Source organism: Mobula birostris, chromosome 8, assembly GCF_030028105.1.
Source record: "Mobula birostris isolate sMobBir1 chromosome 8, sMobBir1.hap1, whole genome shotgun sequence".
Lineage (NCBI taxonomy): Eukaryota > Metazoa > Chordata > Chondrichthyes > Myliobatiformes > Myliobatidae > Mobula > Mobula birostris.
Window position 1 is genome coordinate 22,526,180 of NC_092377.1, and position 24,248 is coordinate 22,550,427.

Consider the following 24,248-nt stretch of genomic DNA (forward strand, 5'->3'; position numbering starts at 1 on the left):
TTCAAGAGCAGAGAGGTCATGCTGCAACTATACAGGGTACTGGTGAGGCCGCACCTGGAGTTCTGTGTGCAGTTCTGGTCTCCATACTTAAGGAAGGATATACTGGCTTTGGAGGCAGTGCAGAGGAGGTCACCAGGTTGATTCCAGGGATGAAGGGGTTAACCTATGAGGAGAGATTGAGTCGCCTGGGACTGTACTCTCTGGAACTCAGAAGAACGAGAGGGCATCTTATAGAAACATACAAAATTTTGAAAGGGATAGATAAGACAGAAGTAGGAAAGTTGTTTCCATTGAGACTAGAACTAGGGGACATTGCCTCAAGATTCAGTGGAGAAGATTTAGGACGGAGATGAGGAGAAACTGTTTTTCCCAGAGAGTGGTGAATCTGTGGAATTCTCTGCCCAGGGAAGCAGTTGAGGCTTTTTCACTAAATATATTTAAGAAACAGTTAGATAGGTTTTTACATAGTAAGGGAATTAAGGGTTATGGGAAAAAGGCAGATAGATGGAGCTGAGTTTACGGACAGATCAGCTCATTGAATGGCAGGGCAGGCTCGATGGGCCAGATGGCCTACTCCTGCTCCTATTTCTTATGTTCTTATGTTTTGTCATCATCTGAAATTTTGCCAACAATGGTTGTATCAGCGCCTTTACTTCCTGAGAAAACTAAAGAAATTTGGCCTGTCCCCTAAAACCCTCACTAATTTTTATAGATGCACCGTAGAAAGCATTCTTCTAGGGTGCATCACAACCTGGTATGGAAGTTGTCCTGTCCAAGACCAAAAGAAGCTGCAGAAGATCGTGAACACGGTGCAGCACATCACACAAACCAATCTTCTGTCCGTGGACTCACTTTACACCGCACGCTGTTAGAGCAGTGCTGCCAGGATAATCAAGGACACGACCCAACCAGCCAACACACTTTTCGTCCCTCTTCCCTCTGGGAGAAGGTTCAGGAGCTTGGAGACTCGTACGGCCAGATTTGGGAACAGTTTCTTTCCAACTGTGATAAGACTGCTGAACGGATCCTGACCCGGATCGGGGCCGTACCCTCCAAATATCCGGACCTGCCTCTCGGTTTTTTTGCACTACCTTACTTCCCATTTTTCTATTTTCTATTTATGATTTATAATTTAAATTTTTAATATTTACTAATTTTAACTATTAATATTTAATATTTGTAATCCAGGGAGTGTGAAGCGCAGAATCAAATATTGCTGTGATGATTGTACGTTCTAGTACCAATTGTTTGGCGACAATAAAGTATGAAGTACATTTATAGGTGGCATTAGATCTATGCCTAGCCACACAGTCATGGGTGTAGAGAGAGTAGAGCAGTGGGGTAAGTGCACATCCCTGTGGAGTGCCAGTGTTAATTGTTAGCGAGGTGGAGATGTTATTTCCAATCTGCACAGATTGTGGTCTTCAGTTTAGGAAGCAGAGGATCCAGTTGCAGGGGGAGGTACAGAGGTCTAGGTTCTGTAGCTTTTCAATCAGCACTGTAAGAATGATGGTGTTAAGTGCTGAGCTGTAATCAATAAATAGCATCCTGACATGGGTATTTACATCGTCCAGGTGATCCAAGGCTGTGTGGAGTGCCATTGGAATTGTGCCTGCTGTAGACACGTTGTGGCGATAGGCAAATTGCAGTGGGTGCAGGTCCTTTCTGAGATGGGTGTTGATTCTTGCCGTGACCAACCGCTCAAAGCATTTCGTCACCGTAGATGTGAGTGCTACTGGATGATGACCAATGTGCAATAGACAAGAAACTGTGCAAATACAAAAGGAAAAAAGAAATAATAATAGTAAATAAATAAGCAATAAATATGGAGAACATGAGGTGAAGGGTCCTTGAGGTTATGGGAACTGTTCAGTGATGGGGCGAGTGGTTCAAGAGCCTAATGGTTGTAGGGTAATAACTTCCCTGAACCTAGCGGTGTGTGGGTCCTGAGGCTCCTGTGCCACCTTCCTGATAGCAACAGTGAGAAGAGAGCATAACGTGTGGGTGGTGGGGTCCTTGGTGATGAAAGGTGCTTTCTTGCAACAGCACTCTGTGTGGATGTGCTCAATGGTGGGAGGGTTTTACCCAGGATGGATAGGGCTGTGTCCATTACTTATTGTCGGATTTTCTGTTCAAGAGCATTGGCATTTTCATGCCAAGCAGAGATGCAACCAGTCAGTATACTCTTTGCACATCCATAGAAGTTTGTCAGAGTTTCAGATATCATGCAGAATCTTCAAAAACTTCTAAGGAAGTAGAAATGTAATTTATCATAATTGCATTTACAAGCTGGGCCCCAGACAGATCCTCTGAAATGATATCTGAGGAATTTAAACCTGCTGACCCTCACCAGCTCGGTTCCCCAATGAGGACTGTCTCATGGACCTCTGGTTTCCTCCTCCAGAAGTCAATAATCAGCTCCTTGATCTTGCTGACATTGAGTGAGAGGTTGTTGTTGATTTTCAATCTCCTTGCTATATGCTGATACGTCACCACTTTAATTACACCACCAGTGGTGTCATCAGCAAACTTAGTATGGTATTGGAGCTGCAATCAGCTTCACAGTCTTTTTTAAAAAAAAAAAAAAGTGAGTAGACTGGATGGGGTGGGGGGGATGGTTGCCTAAAGAACACAGCCTTGTGGTGCATCTGTGCTGATGAAGATTGTGGAGTAGGTGGTGTTGCAAATTCGAATTAACTTGAGGTCTGTAAGTGAGGGGAACGAGGGTTCAAATGCATAAGGAGTTATTGAGGCCGAGGTCTTGAAGCTTATTGGTAATTATTATTAGTCTTGAGGCGACAATAGTATTGAATGCTGAGATGTAGTCGATAAAGAGCATACTGGTGTATGCATCTTTGCTGTCCAGACGTTCCAGGGTTGAGTGAAGAGCCAATGAAATGGCATCTGCTGGTGACCTGTTTTGCCTGTAGGCAAAATGGAGTGGATCCAAGTCACTTCTCAGGTAGGAGTTGATATGTTTCATCACCAGCCTTTCATAGCACTTCATCACAGTGGATTTAAATGCTACTAGACAATAGCCATTGAGGCAGATTGCCACTTGCTTCTCGGACGCTGGCATAATTGAAGCCTGCTTAAAGCAGGTGGATACCCCAGACTGTCGATATCATAACAAAGTCTAACATAACAATGTCATTGTTACGTTAGACTAATTTTCCCTTTGACTTAGCTCATTTAGAAATTAAAATGTTTTGCAATACTCCCTTATGCTAACTACAGTGTTTTCAATAGGCATTTCACTCATGAATAAAATCTACTCTTGGCAATTAGCTTTGTTTGTCTTTTTATTTAAAAGAAGATTTGACCTACTTTTGCTTGGAGATTCCAATAATTGATTTTTTTTTTGAAAAAAATGTCATTATTTACAAATTGCTTTAAAGTGGTAAGGATGGTGGAAAAATTTATTAAAACACAGACTGGTAATTATTATTGTTTTTCATGTAGTCTCAAGGATGTAATGTTGAGATTTTACAAAGCACTCATGAGGCCTTACTTGGGGTACTGTGAGCAGTTTTGGGCCCCTTATCTTAGAAAGGATGTACTGAAACTAGAGAGGGTGCAAAGGATGTTCACAAAAGTTATTCCAGGATTAAACGACTTGTCATATGAAGAGCACTTGATGACTCTGGGCCTGTATTCACTGGAATTTAGAAGAATGAGGGGTGACCTCACTGAAACCTATCAAAATGGTGATGGGCCTTGATAGAGTGGATGTGGAGAGGATGTTGGGAGAGTCTAGGACCAGAGGACACACCCTCAAAATAGAGGGGCGTCGTTTTAGAATAGAGATGAGGAATTTCTCTAGAGTGGCGAATCTGTGGAATTCTTTGCCACAGGCAGCTGTGGAGGCCAAGTCTTTATGTATATTTAAGGCAGAGGTTGATCGATTCTTGATTGGTCAGAGCATGAAGGGATACAGGGGAAAGGCAAGAGATTGGGGCCGAGAGGAAAATAAGATGAGCCATGATCTAAGAGCCAAAAGGCCTAATTCTGCTCCTAAATCTTATGGTCTTATGGTAGCCATTTTGTGATTGTGAAAGTTTTTAGCCATTTGAGCATTTAGAATTTGAATTAATATAAATTAATAAAATATGATGGATTAATAACACCAGTCTGAAGTTATTCCTTTGAAGTTTCATTGTTAACATCAATATAATGTGGTATTACTCATGATTTCTTCTCCTCCTCTCTCCTTGTCTCCTTTTCCATTCCCATTCTCGTTACCTTCTTTCCTTCCCTTCGCTTCACCTGTCCATCACCTCTCCCCGGTTCCTTTCCTCACTTCATGGTCCACCATCTCCTATACCACCCACTCACCTTCTGCGTTACCTGGTCTCAGCTATCATTTGTTAGCTTGTACTCTTTCCCCTCCCCCCACCCTTTTTATTCTGACTGCTGCCCCCTTCCTTTCCAGCCCTGATGAATGGTCTTGCCCCGAAATGTTGACTGTTTATTCCCCTCCATAGATGCTGCCTGACTTGCTGAGTTCCTCCGGCATTTTCTGTGTTGTTGTTTTTTTTTGAGACCATAAGACCCAGGAGCAGAATTAGGCCATTTGGCTTATCGAGTTTGCTCTGCCATTCTATCATGGCTGATTTATTATCTCTCTGAACCTTCAAACTTTTCCACTTCCTAAGCATTACATAATCCACTGTAATACTGATACATACTGTAGGGTCTCAAACTGTAGGGTGAATTCTATCATTTGATCACTCCTAAAAGTTCCTTTCCTTCAGCTTCCTAACCAAATCTGGATCATTATATAACACCCAATCCAGAATTGCTGGTTCTCTAGTGGGCTCAACTACAAGCTGCTCTGAAAAGCCATCTACAAATTCCTTCTCTTGGGATCCAACATCAACCAGATTTTCACAATCTACCTACATATTGAAATCCCCATGGTTATCACGATATCGCGTTTTACATGCCTTTTCTACCTCCTATTGTAGCCCACGTTCTGGCTGCTTTTCGGAACCCTGTATATAACTCCCATCAGGGTTTTTTTAAATCTTGCAGTGTCCTTACTCAACCCACAAGGATTCAACATCTTCCAATCCTATGTCACCTCTTTCCAAGAATTTGATTTCATATTTTGCCGGTTAAGCCACCTCACACTGTCTGCCTGTGTATCCTTGGATGTTAAACTCACAACTATGATCTTCCTTCAGCCACGAATTGGAGATGCCCACGACTTCATACCTGTCAATCTCTAACTGTGCTTCAAGATCATCTACCTTATTCCATATACTGCATGCTTTCAAATATATTCCTGTATTCGTTACCCTTTTTGCTTTTGGTCCTCTGTTACACTTTAACTCATCCCGCTGACTGCAATTTTGCCCTATCGTCTGCCTGTCCTTCCTCACAGTCTCGCTACACACTGCATCTACTTGTACACCAGCTGGCCCACCCTCAGCTGTATCAGTCTGCTTCTCATCCCCCTGCCAAATTAGTTTAAACCCTCCTCAGCAGCTCCAGCAAACCTGCCCACAAGGATATTGGGCCCCCCTTGAGTTCGGGTGTCCTTTTTGCATAGGTCATACCTTTCTGAGAAGAGATCCCAATGATCCAGAAATCTGAAACCCTATCCCCCTGCACCAATTCTTCAGTCATGCATTCGCCCACCAAATCACCCTATTCTTACCTTACTGGCACGTAGCACAGGCAGCATTCCAGAGATTACTACCCTGTAGGAGTTAGTTTCTGCCTAACTCCTATATCCTCTCTTCAGGACCTCCTCCCTTTTCCTAACTATGCCGTTGGTACCTACTGTGATTGCCCAAGCTTGCTCACGCCTAAGCCTCTTTAGTCCGAGCCGGACAACTCGAACAATGACCTGCTTCAACAATGGCCACTCTGCTTGCACCGCCTTTCTTTTTTTTATTGGCCCCACGCAGATTGTCAACCGCCGAGGGGGGAAGGAAAAGGTGAAAGCACGCGAGCCCTTTTTAAATGTCATGCTGATTGCCACCCACCAATTTTACACAATTTCTTTTGCTCTGCTGCTGATCTGATGCTGCACTGCTTTTGAGAGTGGCTTTGAAGTTCCCTGGGGCATTTTAATACAATGAAGGTTCCACATAAATGTAAATAGTTGCTTGTAGTCCACAGCTCATGATTTGAACCAATTATATAAGGAAGAGTAATGTTCATGTTAAATTAGTGAGAAAATTGTCATTCTCTATAATTGAGAAATGTCTAAGCACCTTTTTTGCTTTGGATTTGTTTAAAAATTGTAGATATATATCTTAAGCTGACTGGGCAGCCTTTGTAGAACTTTGAGGTAAAAAGATACTGTCAAAGTTGTGTCAGAAGGGAGTAGGGCTTTGTTTTCACTTTTGAGGGAGTTTTTTGTACATGCTAACTTATTTTTTTGATGTGAGCCTTCTCCAAATGACATCGGTTGTACAATACCCAAAATATGTCAAGAGCAAGATATTCAATAAATATCCATTGTCGTTCAATAAGAGCTAACAGCTTTTATTTGGACAATGCTGAGAAGCGCTTCATTTCAGAATCAGAATCCGGTTTATTATCACTGGCATGTGACGTGAAATTTGTTAACTTAGCAGCAGCAGTTCAATGCAATACATAATACACAAGAGATATAAATAAATAAGTAAATCAATTACAGTATACATATATCAAAAAGATTTTAAAATGTGCAAAAAACAAATACTGTGTATTTTAAAAAAAGCGAGGTAGTGCCCAAGGGTTCAATGTCCATTTAGGAATCGGATGGCAGAGGGGAAGAAGCTGTTCCTGAATCGCTGAGTGTGTGCCTTCAGGCTTCTGTACCTCGTGTCTGATGGTAACAGTGAGAAAAGGGCATGCCCCAGGTGCTGGAGGTCTTTAATAAGGGAAGCTGCCTTTCTGAGACACTGCTGCCTGAAGATGTCCTGGGTACTTTGTAGGCTAGTACCCAAGATGCAGCCAACTAAATTTACAACTCCCTGCAGCTTCTTTCGGTCCTGTGCAGTAGACCCCCCCCCCCCCCACCACCCCCATACCAGACAGTGATGCAGCCTGTGAGAATGCTCTCTACATTCCATCTGTAGAAGTTTTTGAGTGTATTAGTTGACATGCCAAATCTCTTCACACTCCTAATGAATTATAGTCGCTGTCTTGCCTTCTTTGAAACTACATCGATATGTTGGGACCAGGTTAGATCCTCAGAGGTCTTGACACCCAGGAACTTGAAACTGCTCACTCTCTCCACTTCTGATCCCTCTATGAGGATTGGTATGTGTTCCTGCATCTTACCCTTCCAGAAGCCCACAATGGGCTCTTTCGTCTTACTTTCGTTCAGTGCCAGGCTGTTGCTGCAGCACAGCTCTACTAGTTGGTGTATCTCACTCCTGTACGCCCTCTCGTCACCACCTGAAATTCTACCAACAATGGTTGTATTGTCAGCAAATTTATAGATGGTACTTGAGCTATGCATAGCCACAAAGTCATGTGTATATACAGAGTAGAGCAGTGGGCAAGCACACACCCCTGAGGTGCACCAGTGTTGATCGTCAGCAAGGAGGATATGTTATCACCAATCCGCACAGATTGTAGTCTTCTGGTTAGGAAGTCGAGGATCCAATTGCAGAGGGAGGTACAGAGGCTCAGGTTCTGCAACTTCTCAATGAATTGTGGGAATGATGGTATTAAATGCTGAGCTATGGTCGATGAACAGCATCCTGACATAGGTGTTTGTGTTGTCCAGGTGGTCTAAAGCCGCGTGGAGAGCCATTGAGATTGCGTCTGCCATTGACCTATTATGGCAATAGGCAAATTGCAATGGGTCCAGGTCCTTAATGAGGCAGGAGTTCATTCTAGTCATGACCAACCTCTCAAAGCATTTCATCACTGTAGATGTGAGTGCTACCGGGCGATAGTCATTAAGGCAGCCCATATTATTCTTCTTAGGCACTGGTATAATTGTTGCCTTTTTGAAGCAAGTGGGAACTTCCGCCCATAGCAGTGAGAGGTCTGTTTGCTCAGAAGGACGCAGGATTCAGGAGCAGGGAATATTCTCATCAGCTTATTCCCCTCCAAATCCACACTATCCTGACTTGGAAATACATCAGTTATCTTGATTGCTGGGTCCAAATCCAGCAACTGTCAACCCAACAGCATGGTGGGAGTAACGTCATCAGAAGCACTGCAGTCGTTCATTATCCTCTTGAGGGCAGTAAATGCTGGCCTTGAAAATGATACCTAAGAAATTATAAAAATTCCTAGTAAATCTACACTACATCACTCTGTACATAGCACAGACCTAAAAGTCAGTCACTGTTGCATCTTAAAACAGTTTCTCACAAATGGAATTTGTGGAGATTTGTATAGACTTGCCTCACTAAATGACTTGTAAATAAGATTACCTGGGATCGTATTGAGAGAGAAAAAGGCTCCTCAAGGAGGACCTCATTCACATTGAATTTACGGAGAGCTTTGTTCGCTAGACTTGGAGGAGTAATATTTTTGAAGGCAATACTTCTGAAAGGATGTTGCTCAAGATCTGTGACCTTGCAGGCTTACACGTGCGCCTGGACTGGTATTGAAGTCATTGTCACCTTAACTTTAATCCTTCTACATCAAAATAACTCCAGGCTACACCTACTAACATATACCAGAGAAACTATCCAAGCAACACACAGAAAATGCTAGAGGAACTCACCAGTCCAGCCAGCGTCTATGGAAAAAAGTACAGTTGACATTTTGGGCCGAGACCCTTTAGCAGGACATATGTAATTTTTTAGTGCTGTTTTAGGGAGATATGAATGGTCTCTCTTCCAGAAGAAGAGGCTTTTTGTACCTATTCCACCGTCAGAGTTAGGAGAGCTGACGTTGGGTACTTGAGGCCATTGAAGACATTCACATAGTGCAGGTACTTGTAGACTACATTCTGGTCACAGACAGGGCTCCCATTCTTTGTAATCATTAATAGTTCCAGCTTGGTGGTCAGGTAAATACTGGCGGTATCTGACCAAATCACACTAACAGAAGAATATTTCTAATATACTGTACTTGCTTGAAGGATTCCTGCAAGTGTGCAAGTGATTTAAGAATGATTTGTGAAGGAATGGTTAGATGAAGTAGAGTTTGTGAGAATTTTTCTGGATCAAGTAATTTTCACAGCACATCCAGAAAGGTGTTCTCATTGGAAAAGTCTGGCAGACTTTTCAGTGGCTCCCCACCCTTGCCTTTTCCTAGCTCCTCACAGTCAACCTTGCTCTAGATTTTTTACGCTGCTGCTGCTCTTGTTCCCCTTCAGTAATAGCTGGCCACATCTGTTCACAAATTTGCATGGTGCACTGCTAAGCAGTGGTTTGCTGCACCTCCAGACTAGTGCAGACAGCAAACAACTTGTTTATGACAACCATATTGCGGTCTCCATTAAACTTTTGGTAGAGGCTTGGTGGTCATTAAGGTGTTGGTTTGGTATGTTTGGAGAAAGGAGGCAGTGAGAAAGCAAAGATTTGAGAGCCTAGACCAGCTGAGCCGAAGGATCTGTTTCTATGCTGTATAACTCCATAAATTCCAGTTAATGGAAAGATCAGGTTTTGCTTCAACTTGGCTACAACATATTGTAGAGCTGACTTTAGGCTGCTGTGTCACTGCCACCAATGAGTTTGAAAGGGCAACATTTTTCTGAAGGCGGTGGTTTGGGGTGAGAGGGGAAAGATTTTAAAGGGACCGGGGGCGACTGTTTCACACAGTGGGTGGTATGTATATGGAATGAGCTGCCAGAGGAGGTGGTTGAGACAGATACAATAGTATAATGTAAGAAGCACTGGATAGATACATGAAGGGGCAGTGCTTAAAGGGATATGGGCTGAATGTAGGAAATCAGCACGAGCTGGGAGGGCCCATGAGTGGCATGGTCTGGTTGGGCCATATTGTCTGTTTCTCTGGCTCTGAGGTGCTGGTTAAGCTCATTCTTAAAAATAATGTCTAATTGATGTCATTTACAAAGGCTTTTCGTGGACATCAGCTGCATGAGGTGCTCACGGCACCTGGAACGGCAGACCTGACAGCAGACGTAGATTTCAGCTTCCTTCGGCAAATGACGAGAGGCAAAGTGGCCACCTTAGGACCGGTCACACAGCAGGAATTTCTAAAAAACATGGGCATTGATGTAAGACTTCAGGTAAGTTGTTGACGGTTCTTTTTCTGTATATTGTTTCTTGTTTTAAACAGCTTTTTTTAAAGAGTAGCTTTATTTGTCATATATACACCCAATCATAGGTTTCAAAGATTTCAAAGGTACATTTAATGTCAGAGAAAGAGAAGCCAGAGGGTGGTAGTAGATGGTTGCCTCTCCGACTGGAAGCCTGTGAGTAGTGATTCGTTGTTTGTCATCTATATCAACGATGCTGATGATAATGTAGTAAACTGGATCAGCATATTTGTGGATGACATCATGACTGGGGGCATAGTGGAGAGCAAAGAGGGCTATCAAAGCTTAAAGCAGGATCTGGACCAGCTGGAAAAATGGGCTGAAAATTGGCAGATGGAATTTAATGCAGACAAGTCTAAGGTGATGCACTTTGGGAGGACAAACCAGGGTAGATCTTACACGGTGAGCTGAATGGTACTGAGGAGTGCTGTAGAAAAGAGGGATCTGGGAACACATCCGTAATTCACTGAAAGTGCTCTCACAGGTAGATAGAGTTGTAAAGAGAGCCTTTGGCACATTGGCCTTCATAAATCCAACTATTGAGCACATAATTTGGGATGTTATGTTGTATAAGATGTTGAAGCCTAATTTGGAGTATTGTATCCAGTTCTGGTCTGCTACCCTCGGGAAAGATTGAACGATTTCAGAGAAAATTTACAGGAATGCTGCCAGGACTTGAGTTGTAGTGAAAGGTTGAATAGGTTAGGGCTTTACTTCCTAGAGTGTAGGAGAACGAGGGGAAATTTGACAGAGAGGAAACAAAATTATGAGGGGGGTATAGATAGGCTAAATGCAAGCAGGCTTTTTGCACTGAGGTTGGGTGGGTCTACAACTAAGAGCTGGGTTAAGGGTGAAAGGTGAAATGTTTAAGAGGAATACGTGGGGGGAACTTCTTCACTCAGATAGTGGTGAGTGTGGAACGAGCTGAATGAGTGGCGGATGCAGGTTCAGTCTCAACATTTGAGAAATTTGGATAGGGATATGGTCCGGGTGCAGGCCGTTGGAACTAAGCAGATTAATGGATCAGTAAGATCTAGATGGACCGAAGAGTCTGTTTCTATGCAGTAGTTCTCTATGAATATTGGGCAGCTTGCCGTCAATAATTCATTGTTACACCAGTATTGACGCATGGTGTTTTACTGCTTTATCAAACTCTGGCCTGCCTTTGTTACAGCTGGCAGTTTGTAATATTCATTTGGTATCAATTTAGTGCTTAACATGCATGTTTAATTCACATCAGTATAACAGGAGCATTGTCTATGATTAGATTTTCATAGGGATTATCTTCGTGCCATAGCCCAGAGGCCCCATTATAGCCTGCACATAGGTGAGCCTGCACTGCACACCTTCCACATTTCTTTCAGCTGTGCCAGCTCAGCTCTTCCCAGTGTTGTAGGGAAGCCTTTCACTGTGTCTGGAATTGCACTTCTTACACCGGGAAGTGACGGCTATACAGATGATCAGGGACCCGATCCCCTTCTGAGACTTCTAAGGTGTATGAGTTGCTTTTAGAAGAGTTAAAATCACCAAAATTTGTGTGTACCATTTCCCTATATAGAGCATATTTGTTTCACTTTATTGTTTGTAATTATTTGGGGAAATTAAAATAATCCTTTTTAATAACTGATGTTTTTTTCTCATTGTTTTGATCTTTACCCTCTTTAGGTACTACTGAAAAATACATCTGACCCAACCACACACAAAAACCTGATTGAATCCTATGATATGTTAATGAATCCAGAGAAAATGGGAAAACGATTTAAGTTTTTTGCTTTGATGCCTCATGATAGAGTAATAAGCCAAGTTATCAAGCTTGTAAAACGTGACCCAACAGCATCACCTGTTGCGGGATTCAGTGAACTGCAGTTTTAAAGGAGCGCCAGGAATAACTCCTTAAACATGATTTTCACTGTAAGTGAATAACCCCACACCACTGAGTCCAATGTCAATCCATTTTGGTTATGTAAATCTAGATATAGGAATAATTTGTAAAGGAAGTGTTTGTTATTGATTGAAGCTAAATTATTCAACCAAACTTCTACTACTCAGCCTGCATACTTTATTTAGGAATCATAAGACTATAAGATATACGAGCAAAATTAGGCTATTTGTTCCATCAGGTCTACTCTGACATTTCATCATGGTTGGTCCATTTTCCCCTCTCAGCCCCAATCTCCTGCCTTCTCCCCATAACCCTTCATGCCTTGACTAATCAAGGATCTATTAGCCAATGTCTTGATTACACCCAAAGACTTGGTCTCCATAGCTACCTTCGGCAATAAATTCCACAGATTCACCACTCTTTAGCTTAAGAAATTCCTCATTTCCGTTTGAAAAGGATATCCCTCCATTCTGAGGCTGTGTCATATACTGCAGTGGAAAGAGTGGATATAGTGTTAAGTTACAAGTTGACAGCCAGTCCCACTCCTGGTGTTTGGATGTTATGAAACTGGGTTGTGCCTGCATGCATCCGGGCAAGTGGTAAGTATTTTATCCCAGTTCTTGTTTTTGCTTTGATTACCGCTTTTAAGAACACATCTTGCTGATGTCACTTGTCCAGTCAGTTGCTCTTCCGATAAAGTGGTGAGTGTTTAATGTGCCAATCAAACTGGGCACTTCTTCAGTCTCCATTATGAGCAAATAACTGAATGAATTAAAACTACAGGGGCAGGAGGGATGTGTTGTAATTAGGAATGGGAAAATAGAAATTGTGTGTCAGTATTATTGAGCAGATTTTTACTGCTGTAGAGGTTGCTTTGCTGTATAGATTGATATCATTGTTCTAGGTTTGCACCATTGCACAGTGGTTCATCCTGCAGGCATCCAAATTCTTAAGCAGCACTTCAAGGTCTTACCTCCAGGTACTACATGCAACAATGAATTTCAGATTTTTTTTTGCCTGATTGAAAACAATTTTAAAGCAAGTGCTTGGATGACATTTCTGTCATTGAAAACAATTCCTATAGACTGATTTCATCATCTTTTCCTTCCTTTCTAATCACTTGACCTGCAATCTACTTTTCTCTTATGCAGTGAAGGGAATCTTTTTCTCATGACTTTTGACTTTCCTTGTGTGACATTTATACCAGTGGCCATTTTCTCACACATCTTCTCTCCCCTTAAACTACCATCATTTCTTTCATGCCTGTCTATTTCTCTGCCTGCTTGGGTTTTTGATTCCTAAGTTTTCACAACGTCCTCCCATTTGTTTACAGCTAATGCCCTTAAGCAATAATGAATTCTCATTATGAATTGTTCAGTAGTGGGTTATTGAATCAATTCTTCAGCCTTTTTATCTTGCCTCTTTGAAGCAGCTCTCGTGTCTCTTGTGCATCTGTTCTGTTTTGCTGGATCTTGCTCCTCAATATATATGCTTGGCCAGGTCAGCCTTCACAATAATCATCCGTCGACATGTTTCCATGCTCCTTGCTTCCAGCACTTCCATACTAACTATCTGGCAAGTGATGGAAGGGTTGCAACCAAGTGGAGGCAGATAGGATTTGTTTAAATTGGCATCATGGTGAGCACATTGATCTGATGTACACGGTGTTAACTTCCTCGGTTAGAATCAGCACACAAATCTCTTTGTGCCACTAATTTTAGCCTTTAGCAACTTTGTCAGAGGTACCTATATCATTTGCAATGTATTCTGGTTGTTGGTTGGAGTGGAAAGGACTAGGTTTGGAAGAGAGGCTGTGGTGTGGCAGGGAGAGGGACTGAGTGGAAGATTTATTCATACAATTTCCAGATCTGGGCATTTTCCCAAGGTAGATATTTACTCCCAGCCTCTTCAGACCTCACTACCCACTGAGCACCCTTCCCAGTAAAAAAGTGTTGAGATCCAGCAACAGTGAAGGAGCTGTGATATCATTACACATCAGGGTAGAATCATAGCGGTTTCCAATGTGCCTGCTGCTCAGGGGTTTAGAAGGAATTATCAGTTGCCCAGGTACGTAAGCTTTAGTGACATGTCCTGAATGTTCTTTCAAATGAAGTTATTGAAACATAAACTTATAATACAAAGTACAAGTGGAGTACACTGATGCAGACAGAATGAATGTTTAGATTGGTAAATGATACACTGCTCAAACAGGATGCACTGTCCTGCATGGAGTCTCCTTGGAGCTGTACTCAATTGGACAAGTGGAAAGTTTTCTAAGTACAGCAGACTTGGCTCTTTCACTGTCTCCAAGACGCATCAGTCATGCACCACAAAATACCTATTCTCTAACCTGGTGTTGTAGCAACATTAATAATGTAGGTGGTCTGCTTGAGTTTCTTGTCAAAGGTGACTTTCCGTGATGGTGGAAGATGCAGAGGTACTAAATGCTTTTTGAGAAGGAGTGGGTCCATGAAGAGTAGAGGCTGGTAAATTCATTGGGGATATAAAGAGGAAGTTTTTAAAATAACAAAAGAAAATTGTTCTGGCAGCAATGGTAGGTGAATCTGGAGCCTGGTTTGTGAGGGGGGAATGTCCTTCTGGGATGGTAGATGAGGAAGGTCAAAGGATATGTGCAGCTTAGTGCCGAAATCTAGGGGTTTGCAAGCTGTGGTTATGATGGCTTTGTTTCCCTCAGCAGAAGCCCCCATCAGAAGGTGATCCTAATGAGCACTGTTGTACAGGGAATGACGTCATCCTGAGTGCAATGCTCCGAAAGGGCTTTGTCTAGGGAATGACAGCTTGTGGGTCCTGATGTGGAAATTACAGTGGGTGACTAATGACAGGTAGTCTAAGGTAGGATTTTAAGTCATGTGAATTGATCTGGGAGTGGTAATGATTATATTTCAAAAGTTTTTAATTGAACATTGCACCATAAGGCAATTAATTTTCTAGGCAAATGTCCTTTATCAACAAAACCACTCTTCCATTTCTAATTTACTCCCTATTTTTGTGTCTTTACTACACGTCTTGATATTGCTGTCTTAGTCCATCGTAGCTAAATTCCCTGAATACTCAACTCTTTAATGTAACAACCAGTATTATCCCACCACATTCCTTTCCCAATAGCACTTTCACTGAGTCTGACTATCTGGCATTACCCCTGATGCTTTTTTAGGTATACCATCTCTGCCACTTAAAACTTTCCTCAATCTCAGCTTGATGAAACATTCATTCCTCCACTCTGTTGCCATCGTGTGCCCTCCCTTGCACCACATCAGTAATGTTTTAAGGTTAATGGTATTATTACAAATGTCAGTGCTTGAACTGTAATGTTGCAATAACAACAGTAAAACTAAATTTGAAAATCCAATCAGTTTTATTAAACTGTAAGTACTAAAATATACAAAACACTTTTCTATAAGACTCCTGCCAAGCCAGTGGCAACACTGATGATGTAAAGATTCTCAGTAACAGCCTGTAAATATTTCCCCAACAGTTATTATGAGTTGACCAGTCTTTTTATTTTGTTGTCTTAAGTCTGGTTCCTTATTTCCATCACACTGAATAGTAATCATAGGTCATGGCAACTGCACTGACTTGTTGCATTGTAAAGATCGTGGAGAGCCCTTATTAAACCGTCACTGCATATAGTTTGACTATTCAGCACACACCTGGGTAAGCAAAAAATGTTTATAAATCTCACAGACAAATACAAAGTATCCATTATGGTAGGTCAAACCAATCCAAAAAAAAAATCTGAGTTAGACAAACATTGGTTTTGCTTTCCATCAGCTGGCCCCTGATTACATGTTCTATTTCCTTTTTTATTCAGCTCAAATTGACAACTTGGTAACAGTTTTCCAAAATCTTTTACACTTCTAGTGCCTTCTTACTAACTTTGCCAAAGGATGTATTTTGTGAGCAATTTGCCAAACATCTGTTTATCCTATCTTTGCTCTGCGTGGCAATTTTAAAAAGATATCAACCATTCAAGCATTAAATTCTTCATTCTAATATTTAAATAGCATTAATTTATAAAATCTGGGTGATTATTGCTTGAATGTTTATTTCACTGTAAGGAGTAATGCAACATTTTACTTTCTGTCTAAACTCCAATATTTAGGATTGGATCAGAGAGGCAGCAGCCATAGGATATCAGTGATGGTGGGAATCAATGTTGGGTTATGTAATTGAGAATCTTTAAGTTACAACTACCCTTTAATTTACAAATCCAAATACGCTATCAAATTCACTGTAGTATTTATCCGCCTTTACAGACCAACTCCGGAACATTCACCATGTCTTAAGGTAAATAGCAACATGAAAGATAAGACAAAGACCCCTATCAGATAAAAGACTAGGAATGCAGAAGCAATATTCAGCAATGGTGCAATTTATACATTAATATTCCTAAATCAGCTGAAATTTAGGAAAATAGAAATTTAAATTTCTTATTCTTTCTTTGCCCAATTTGGAATTCTGTACAGTACAAATTGTAGGGGTCAGTTTGGTCCCTGCTGACAGATGTGCACAGGCAGCAACAAATAGTCTGCAAGCAAAATGCATAACTGATGGTTGACTGTACAAAATAATTCATGTGATATGAGTTTAGTTACTTTAATTTATTAATTTTATATAATTTGACTATACTAGATCTAGTATATTTCCATATTCTTAATCATAAGAGGTTATTAAAGTACTAAGGTAAACCTTGTTTTTTTGACAAGTATTAAATCTTTAAAATAGACTCTAAACTTAATTTGCTTCCTTTGCCAAAATTGCACTTAAATCACATAGAGCAAACAGCACAGTTGCAATACATAAAAACTATATATATATATATATTTATCTCAAACCAGAGGGGAAACTTAATTTTGGGAATGTTTGTGACCATAACCAAGCTACTTCACTCCTTAGATTATCTTCCAGTATTGGAGTGCAATGATTAGTCGAATAACACTCAGTTAGTACTAATGCAGACAAACTATAGGAAACTTAAATATACAAGCACAAGCAAATGGCTAACACTAAAGCATACATCAGAATTTCCAATCACCACTAGCACTCTCCTCACCCCTACCCCCCCAAAAAAGACAAGTTAAATGTTTGTTCAGTTTGATAGGCAGCAATTTCATAATTACTAGCAAAAAAACTTGTCATCTCAGGTGAAATCTTGGTTCCATTACCACTGATTGTATGTGTCATTGACCATCTCCTTCCAATTGCCAAACAGCAAAAAATAAGTTAGAGTAAGCTGTATTTAAAATTTAACAGTCCCTATGCACTGGTGAAAACCCCAGACATAGAATGTTAGAAAATCCTTACAGCATTGCAAAAACATAAGGTCATAGCTGTTTATCAATTCTAATTGTTCTACCATCGCCCCTCACACAGCTGCAGGAATGCATTAGAAACCATGAATTTTATTGTCCAATATGCTGTAAAAATTCTGACCAATCTTCAATAAAACAGGACAGATGTTAAATAACAATACCAGACATTCGTCTGTGGTTAAGTATCTTTTCGGCTACAGGTTGAAATATGATAGAAAATTTTCTCCTTAAATTACTGATTAGAATGGTTGTTTATTTAGTTAAAAACTAAAGTAACAGCATCTTAAGCCAGGTTTTTCAGATTAACTTGAAGACTCTTGGACAGTTCTTTGGCAAGGTAAAACACAGGATGTTATCTGGAAAAATGGATGGTCAAATAAAATTATAAAGAACAGAATTTTACTGAATGGACAGGCTGATATCAAGGAGGAGGTACAGAAGTTGTGTACTTAATGTCTTTTTGTCTTAAAAACGTGTTTTAGAGTAGAGTGAATAGAATAGCATTTGAGTAAAAGAATAATAATTCATCAGAGACAAGGACTGTATCCCATTCTGCATGTCTCTCATTGATTATGGTTAAGTGTAAAGTCTGACACCATCTTGTAATAGTAGTGAACACCAGTATTCCAATGTTGAAAGCAATGGATGGAGGTGATGATGTAGTCAGAATCCTACCCAGTTCAATTAGTAAATTAATGGAACAAGTAAATTGAACACAGTTGCATTAAATAAAAAGACCTCTGAGAGAACCCACTGGTCACAGTGCTGGGAAACACATTGTCTTTGGTCGGTTTTCCAAAGAATCCAGAAAAGTGCCCAGAGTTAAATGGAATCAGACTCAAACAAGACTGTTTGATCAAGTAGGTCCGGCGAAACAAAGAAAGCAAAAGAGGAAGATAATTATAATTTTAAAAAACCCTTAAATTTTGGACCTGTACTTAGGACTTTAAGAGAATCTAACAGTGACCCAGAAATTTCAAAGAGAAAATTGGTGAGATTATCGATTTTGAGTGAGAAAATGTGACAGGAATTATTGAAGTATCAGCAATTATCCAAAATCAGCTGTCAGATGATTCTCTGCTCCCTCACTGGGTGGACTTTATTCTACAGTGTACTCAGCAAATTGGTCAGGTTTGAATGTTTACAGAATAGTTTGCTGTAAATATTCACCATAACTGTTACATGTTAAATGAGATATAACTGAATTCCTAATTATGTACAAGGTCATAAATATAGCACAGCACCCTACCTGATTGTACAATCTAATATGTGGCTTAAATTCTGTCTACAATGGAATAATAGCACATTTAAATCATTAGAGAATCAAGCTGATTTAAGACTTCAAGAGGGACAGCAGATGTTGCAAAGCTAGAGGAACACACAAAATGCTGATGAAACTCAGTATGACAGGCAGCATCTACGGATGGAAATTAACAGTCACGTTTCAGGCTGAGATACTTCATCAGAAAGGGTCATGACCCCAGATGTTGACTGTTCATTTTCCTCTATGAATGTTGCCTGACCTGCCAAGGGGAGTTAGATTTGACAAATTTGCTTGTGCTCTATGAGGATGTAACAAACAGCTTGGATAATGGAGAATGGGTACAGTAGATGTAGTTAATTTAGATTTCCAGAAAGAATTTGGTAAGGATAAAAGATTGGATTTAAGACATCAGCATCGATAAGGCGGTTTCTAACTTACAGAAAACAGCAAATTAAGGTAAATGGGTCATCTATAGATTGACAGTCGGCGTCTTGTGGCATGCCTCAGGAATCAATGCAGGGACATCAATTAATATCCATATTGTCTCAGATGAGGGGACTGAGTGTACTGTAAACAAATTTGATGATGCAAAGATATGGTACTGTGCAAAAGTCTTAAGCGCGCACACACACACATATATATACAGTATATATTTTACATAGAGAGAGCGCCTAAGACTTACATAGGACTATAGTAATTTTATATATTGCACTGTACTGCTGCCACAAATCAAAATTTTCATGAATGATGATCAACCTTATTCTGATATGGGTCTCTATCATGGACTGAAACTGGGATGGAGGCAGGGAGAGAGGAGGGAGCAGGAAGCAGAGAGATGTTCCCAATTGTTTGGGAATCAAACAACCTTGCCTGATTTCTCGGGGCTTGGCATGCCTGCCCTGGCTCTCCTCTGCCACCTGTTCCACACCCCTCCTGCAGTGCTCCACCCTTTCCATTCCCAATATCCTGTGCTTCGCCAAGTTTATAAACTTGCTCTCCGCTCCACATTGACAAATGCAGTACTATGCTAAAGTCTTAGGCACCCTAGCTATACATGTGTGCCTAAGACATTTGCACAGAATCATATCCCTGATATATTAATATATCAATGCTGATGTATCAAATCTAATCTTTTGCACAGAACTGTAGATGATTGAGCAAATTACGAGATGGACAAAGGGATGTGTAGGTAGGTTAAAGCAATGGGCTAGAAGTTAGCTGACAAAATATCTAGTAAAGTGTAAGGTCATTCACTCTGGAAGGAAGAATCAAAAAGCAAATTTTTATCTCAATGTAGTGAGATAACAGAAATTTAAGTATTAAGGGATTGAGAGGGGTCCTAGTTTTGAAACACAAAAGTTAGCACATGTATAGAAAGGCTAATGAAAGTTAACCTTTGTTGCAAGGGGCATGGAATATAAATGAAGTTTTTCTTTTGTTTTTTTACAGGGCATTGGTGAAACTATATCTGAGATGTACGTACATATCTGGTCTCTACTTTTGAGGCAGCAATGCGATACATTAGGATCGTTGACACGAAGAGGTTAATGGACTCTGCACATGCTTGGAGGCTGGGGAGGCTTAAGGACTGGCAATTGTTGTGTCCTTTTTGCTGAGCCTGGCCACGATAAAAAGTATTTGCTGAATTGCGCCTTAATGTGTTTTTTTTTTTAAACCAATTTACTGTTTTTCATGGAGTTCTTTAATTCAGTTCCTTAAAAGATCCCTGTTGAAGGACAATGTAAAATTGGTCAAAAGTGCCAATCAGATTAAAAGCAAACTGCTGATATGTAATCCTATTGATTTTAATAGGTCATCCTTTTTTATTTAATGAAAAATTACCTTTGAATAAAATTGCAAGTGGAAAATGTTATGTCAGTCTGCAGACCATGGATTGGTTAATATTCACATCACAGCTCATACTGTGGAGTGGTTTATATACATATCACAGTGAAAATGAGGGGTTATTTTTTGCAGGGGTGTGGCCAATAATAGCCAACATCTTTCATGATACTTTTTAAATTACTTAGACTGCTTTGTGCAAGTTATCTATTTTGTGGTGTCTGGGCTCTGAAGTCTTCAGGCTGAATAGAACTGACTGGGCTGCATGATAGTTGGTAAAGAACATTATCCTTTCTTAATCTCATGCCTGCCTTGGCCAATGAGGTCCTTGTTGTGTTAAAATAGATCTCACGAGTGGGTAAGGATTAGCAGTCCTTTTTCCCCACTCATTGCTTCAGAGACTTGATGCATAGGCAGCTCCGTACTTTAAGGCAAGAGGCTTTAAGCTACACATGGGCTGTGCTGCCTCGAGCTTGACAAAACAAATCACTGAAGTCTGAACTACAGTATAGCAAATACTGATCCAAGAGCAGTTGAAGTCATGATATACAGAACACTGAAAGGTATATTTGGTCCATCATACAACCTCCACTTGTGACACTCTGATGCATATTCAAACATGCACACCATCTTGCTGTTGCCACTAATGTTGAACAACAACATCTGACAGGACAGTTGCCTGCCACAGGAATGCTAGCTAGCAGCATTATAATGTAGATTTAAATAGTTAAAAGTTTAAAGTGATTGAGTTTTATGAAAATGAAATTTGTACTTAGGCTATGCAGCAAGAAATGATGTGGCAATTGGTTACACACTAGAGAGTCAAACATGCTTCTGGCACTGGCAAATCAAAGCCTCTCTGCAGTGCCCTCCAGTGACTAGAGCCTGAAATAACAGGATGGACCCAAGGAAATGTGTTCACTCCAACTGCATCCGTTCCACCATTGAGTTCACAGCTTAATCTGGTCTACAGAGTACTCTATAGCACTAGAGAATGGTATTTTCCTTCAGCACTTTTTCTTCATTCTACACCAATTCATGTTACTTTATTGCAGAAATTTACACTTTTGAACACACATAATTGAATTTTGTCTCCACTATCAAGGGAGAGATGCTGCAAATTTACTTTTTAAATTTTTTGCAGGAGTCAATGAAAGCATTTACTGTCATTCTCCGAGGCCTTCACATATAATAGTGTAATACTGTTGCAATAACCTAGAACTGTCAACCACAAGATGGAGAGAACAGGATGTACAAAAATAACAAAACAGTTGTGTGAACAAATTGATTATTTACTTTCAAACCTGCCATCCAACTTTTATATAACCAAAGATCCCTATTTAAACAAAATTTGGTCCAAGCAATAGCCCTTGTCCTACAATGGACATTTATTCTCAATAACTACACTTTACGTTCAAAACACTTGTGAAAAAGAGATTGTCTGATCTAGCTTTGCATTTAGTAAACAAGTAAATTTATGGCTTGGTACCAAAAAGGTACTTGGGTGGATAGTATTAAACCAGCTAAATACTAGAAAAAAGGAATGTTTGGTTTAAAGTCTATAGCTCACAGCATATACATGTCCTCTTTCTCCTCATACATTAGTCACTAAGTCTCCAGCTGTGCTATAGGTTTGCAGTCTCCATTTACACCAGATCCCTTCAATGTCACGTGGGCTGATGTAACGAGCTAGGCAGCATCCAATCCACTTTGGCCCTGTTGTACATCCAACAGCAACAAGTCTTAGCTTCCTTTTACCCAGTGGCAGTGTTTTCCACATCTTTGCTGTAACATTATTCGCTCCTGGCAATTTGCCCAGTTTGATACATTAAGGATCTTCCTCCATATCGTCAAGATTGGGCGCCATGATGAAGTGTTTGGGATACTGGAGATTGTGTATTTTGGAATATTCTTCCCAACGTGCATCATCACTTTCATGCGTGATGTAACGCTCTCCTTTCCTGGTTTCAAATTCTCGAAGATCTAGCCATGTCTGGTAATCCTGCAAAACAGCAAGAAAACATCTAAGGAAACTAACTTCAGAACTTCTACACATTGGTCAGTCTTCTTTTCTGTGTGTATGTAGTTTCTCATTGGTTCTATTTTATTTCTTTGTTCTACTGTGAATGCTCAGAAGAAAATGAATCTCAGGGTAGTACATACCTTGATAATAAATTTACTTTGAATACTTAAGCATACTAAAACAAAATTGTATATTTTTGCAACAACCTTCTAAGTGAAGCAAAGATAATTGTAAAACAAACAGTTGAACAAATTATTCAATTTATTCAAGCATTAGACTATTAAACTCCAAAGGCTGAAGTTCATTTACCTTAAATGATCATGTTTCTATGTCTAACATAAGACCTTAAATTAAAATTAATAATTCATTTTTAACTAGCCAGCAAGTCTCAGATACACTCATGTACTGTTCTATCAGTATACTTCAAAGTTGCACAACTTCAGTATTGGAATCAATGGTGGAATATGAAAGGTGCACAAAACTCTCAACGCTATATTGTATCTCTAATCCTGAGTGTGTAGTCTCTACTACTTCAGAAAACTAATGAAACCCAAGGGAATATACTTGGAAAACTGGAAGCTTTGGATTTCAGTATAATCCCAATTTAGTTGTTCGAGTAAAAGCAAGTTCTCACTGAATGAAACTGCCATTTAAAAGGGCCGTTGAAGACAACACAGGCAGTGGCAAAATTAATAAAACAGTATTTGCAAAATTATACTGGTGCTCCACTTAACAGGATTTACTGTAAGTCACATAAATTTACCTGTAGCCAAGGGTGACTGAGTGACTTGTCCACACTGAAACGTTTTCTCATCTTCACTTGCAACAGGTTGTTAATTAGATCAATGGCTAGCCCAAGAGAAAGAAAATCATTGAGTTAGTAGTACTTAGAAATAGTAGCAATATTCCAAGATACCGTGTGTCATAACAGGAGACAAACATATCAAGTTGACTACATTCAGTTACAGAGTGAGCAAACAGATTGGGATTAAAACGGCAACGTTATAATAATTTTTTCTGAAGGCTTCTCAGTACTTTGTGGCAGTCAGATGTCACAAAAGACAGTTTTCTTCCTTGTTCTTTTCTGCCATGTGTTATGAAACAGAAAAAAATTGCAATGGTATTCAAAGCAAGGATCTCCTTGATGTGTGGGTAAAGCTGGTAACCAAATTGCATATGAAATTAAGTGTACATTCAGGTGATCACCACCGGGCTGAAGAGATAGTGAATGTAAATTTGAACATTAGATTTTAAATTTGAATAATTGATGGTCAGAGTACAATGGAACTGGGAATGGTGGGCAAGAGGAAGCTAGTGAGGTCTAATATGGCTGAAGATGGTCAAGAATTGGATACTAACTAGGGAGTGCTGGAACTATGAAGCAAAAGCAAAGTATTATGGATGCTGTGAATATGAACTACTGAAACAGAAAATACTAGGCCTATCCATTAAATGAGGTACATTCAGAGACAAGAAAAAAAAACATTTTGGATGGTTCTTGAACAGTACTTGTGAAGGTTTATTCACCCTGACACCGTAACTTTGTTCCACTCTCCACTAATGTTGCCTAACCTGCTGAGTATTTCCAATACTTTCTGGTTTCAACTTGAAATGGTTAATGGCAAAAGCCAAGAGAGGGCGAGCCATTTACTCAGGGGGAAGTAACCCAAAAGGAGGAAGGAAGAAAAGATCAGTTCCAGGTTGGATGGCAAGAT

General features: G+C 40.2%; 2 protein-coding genes across 3 annotated transcripts in view; one reads left to right on the forward strand and one right to left on the reverse strand.

Moving 5' to 3' along the window:
• ndufaf7 (NADH:ubiquinone oxidoreductase complex assembly factor 7) overlaps nucleotides 1-20,528 on the forward strand; it is a 43,728-nt gene extending 23,200 nt beyond the window's left edge. For both annotated transcript variants that reach the window (XM_072264894.1, XM_072264895.1), the window contains 3 exons: nucleotides 9,986-10,159; nucleotides 11,855-12,100; nucleotides 20,118-20,528. In XM_072264894.1, the coding sequence (XP_072120995.1) occupies nucleotides 9,986-10,159; nucleotides 11,855-12,061 (381 nt within the window). In that variant the 3' untranslated portion in view covers nucleotides 12,062-12,100; nucleotides 20,118-20,528. The remainder of the gene's footprint in view (nucleotides 1-9,985; nucleotides 10,160-11,854; nucleotides 12,101-20,117) is intronic.
• prkd3 (protein kinase D3) overlaps nucleotides 15,429-24,248 on the reverse strand; it is a 382,928-nt gene continuing 374,108 nt past the window's right edge. The window contains exons 19-20 of the mRNA XM_072264891.1: nucleotides 23,297-23,382; nucleotides 15,429-22,512 (exon numbers count right to left, since the gene is read on the reverse strand). Coding sequence (XP_072120992.1) covers nucleotides 22,339-22,512; nucleotides 23,297-23,382 — 260 coding nt within the window. The 3' untranslated portion in view covers nucleotides 15,429-22,338. The remainder of the gene's footprint in view (nucleotides 22,513-23,296; nucleotides 23,383-24,248) is intronic.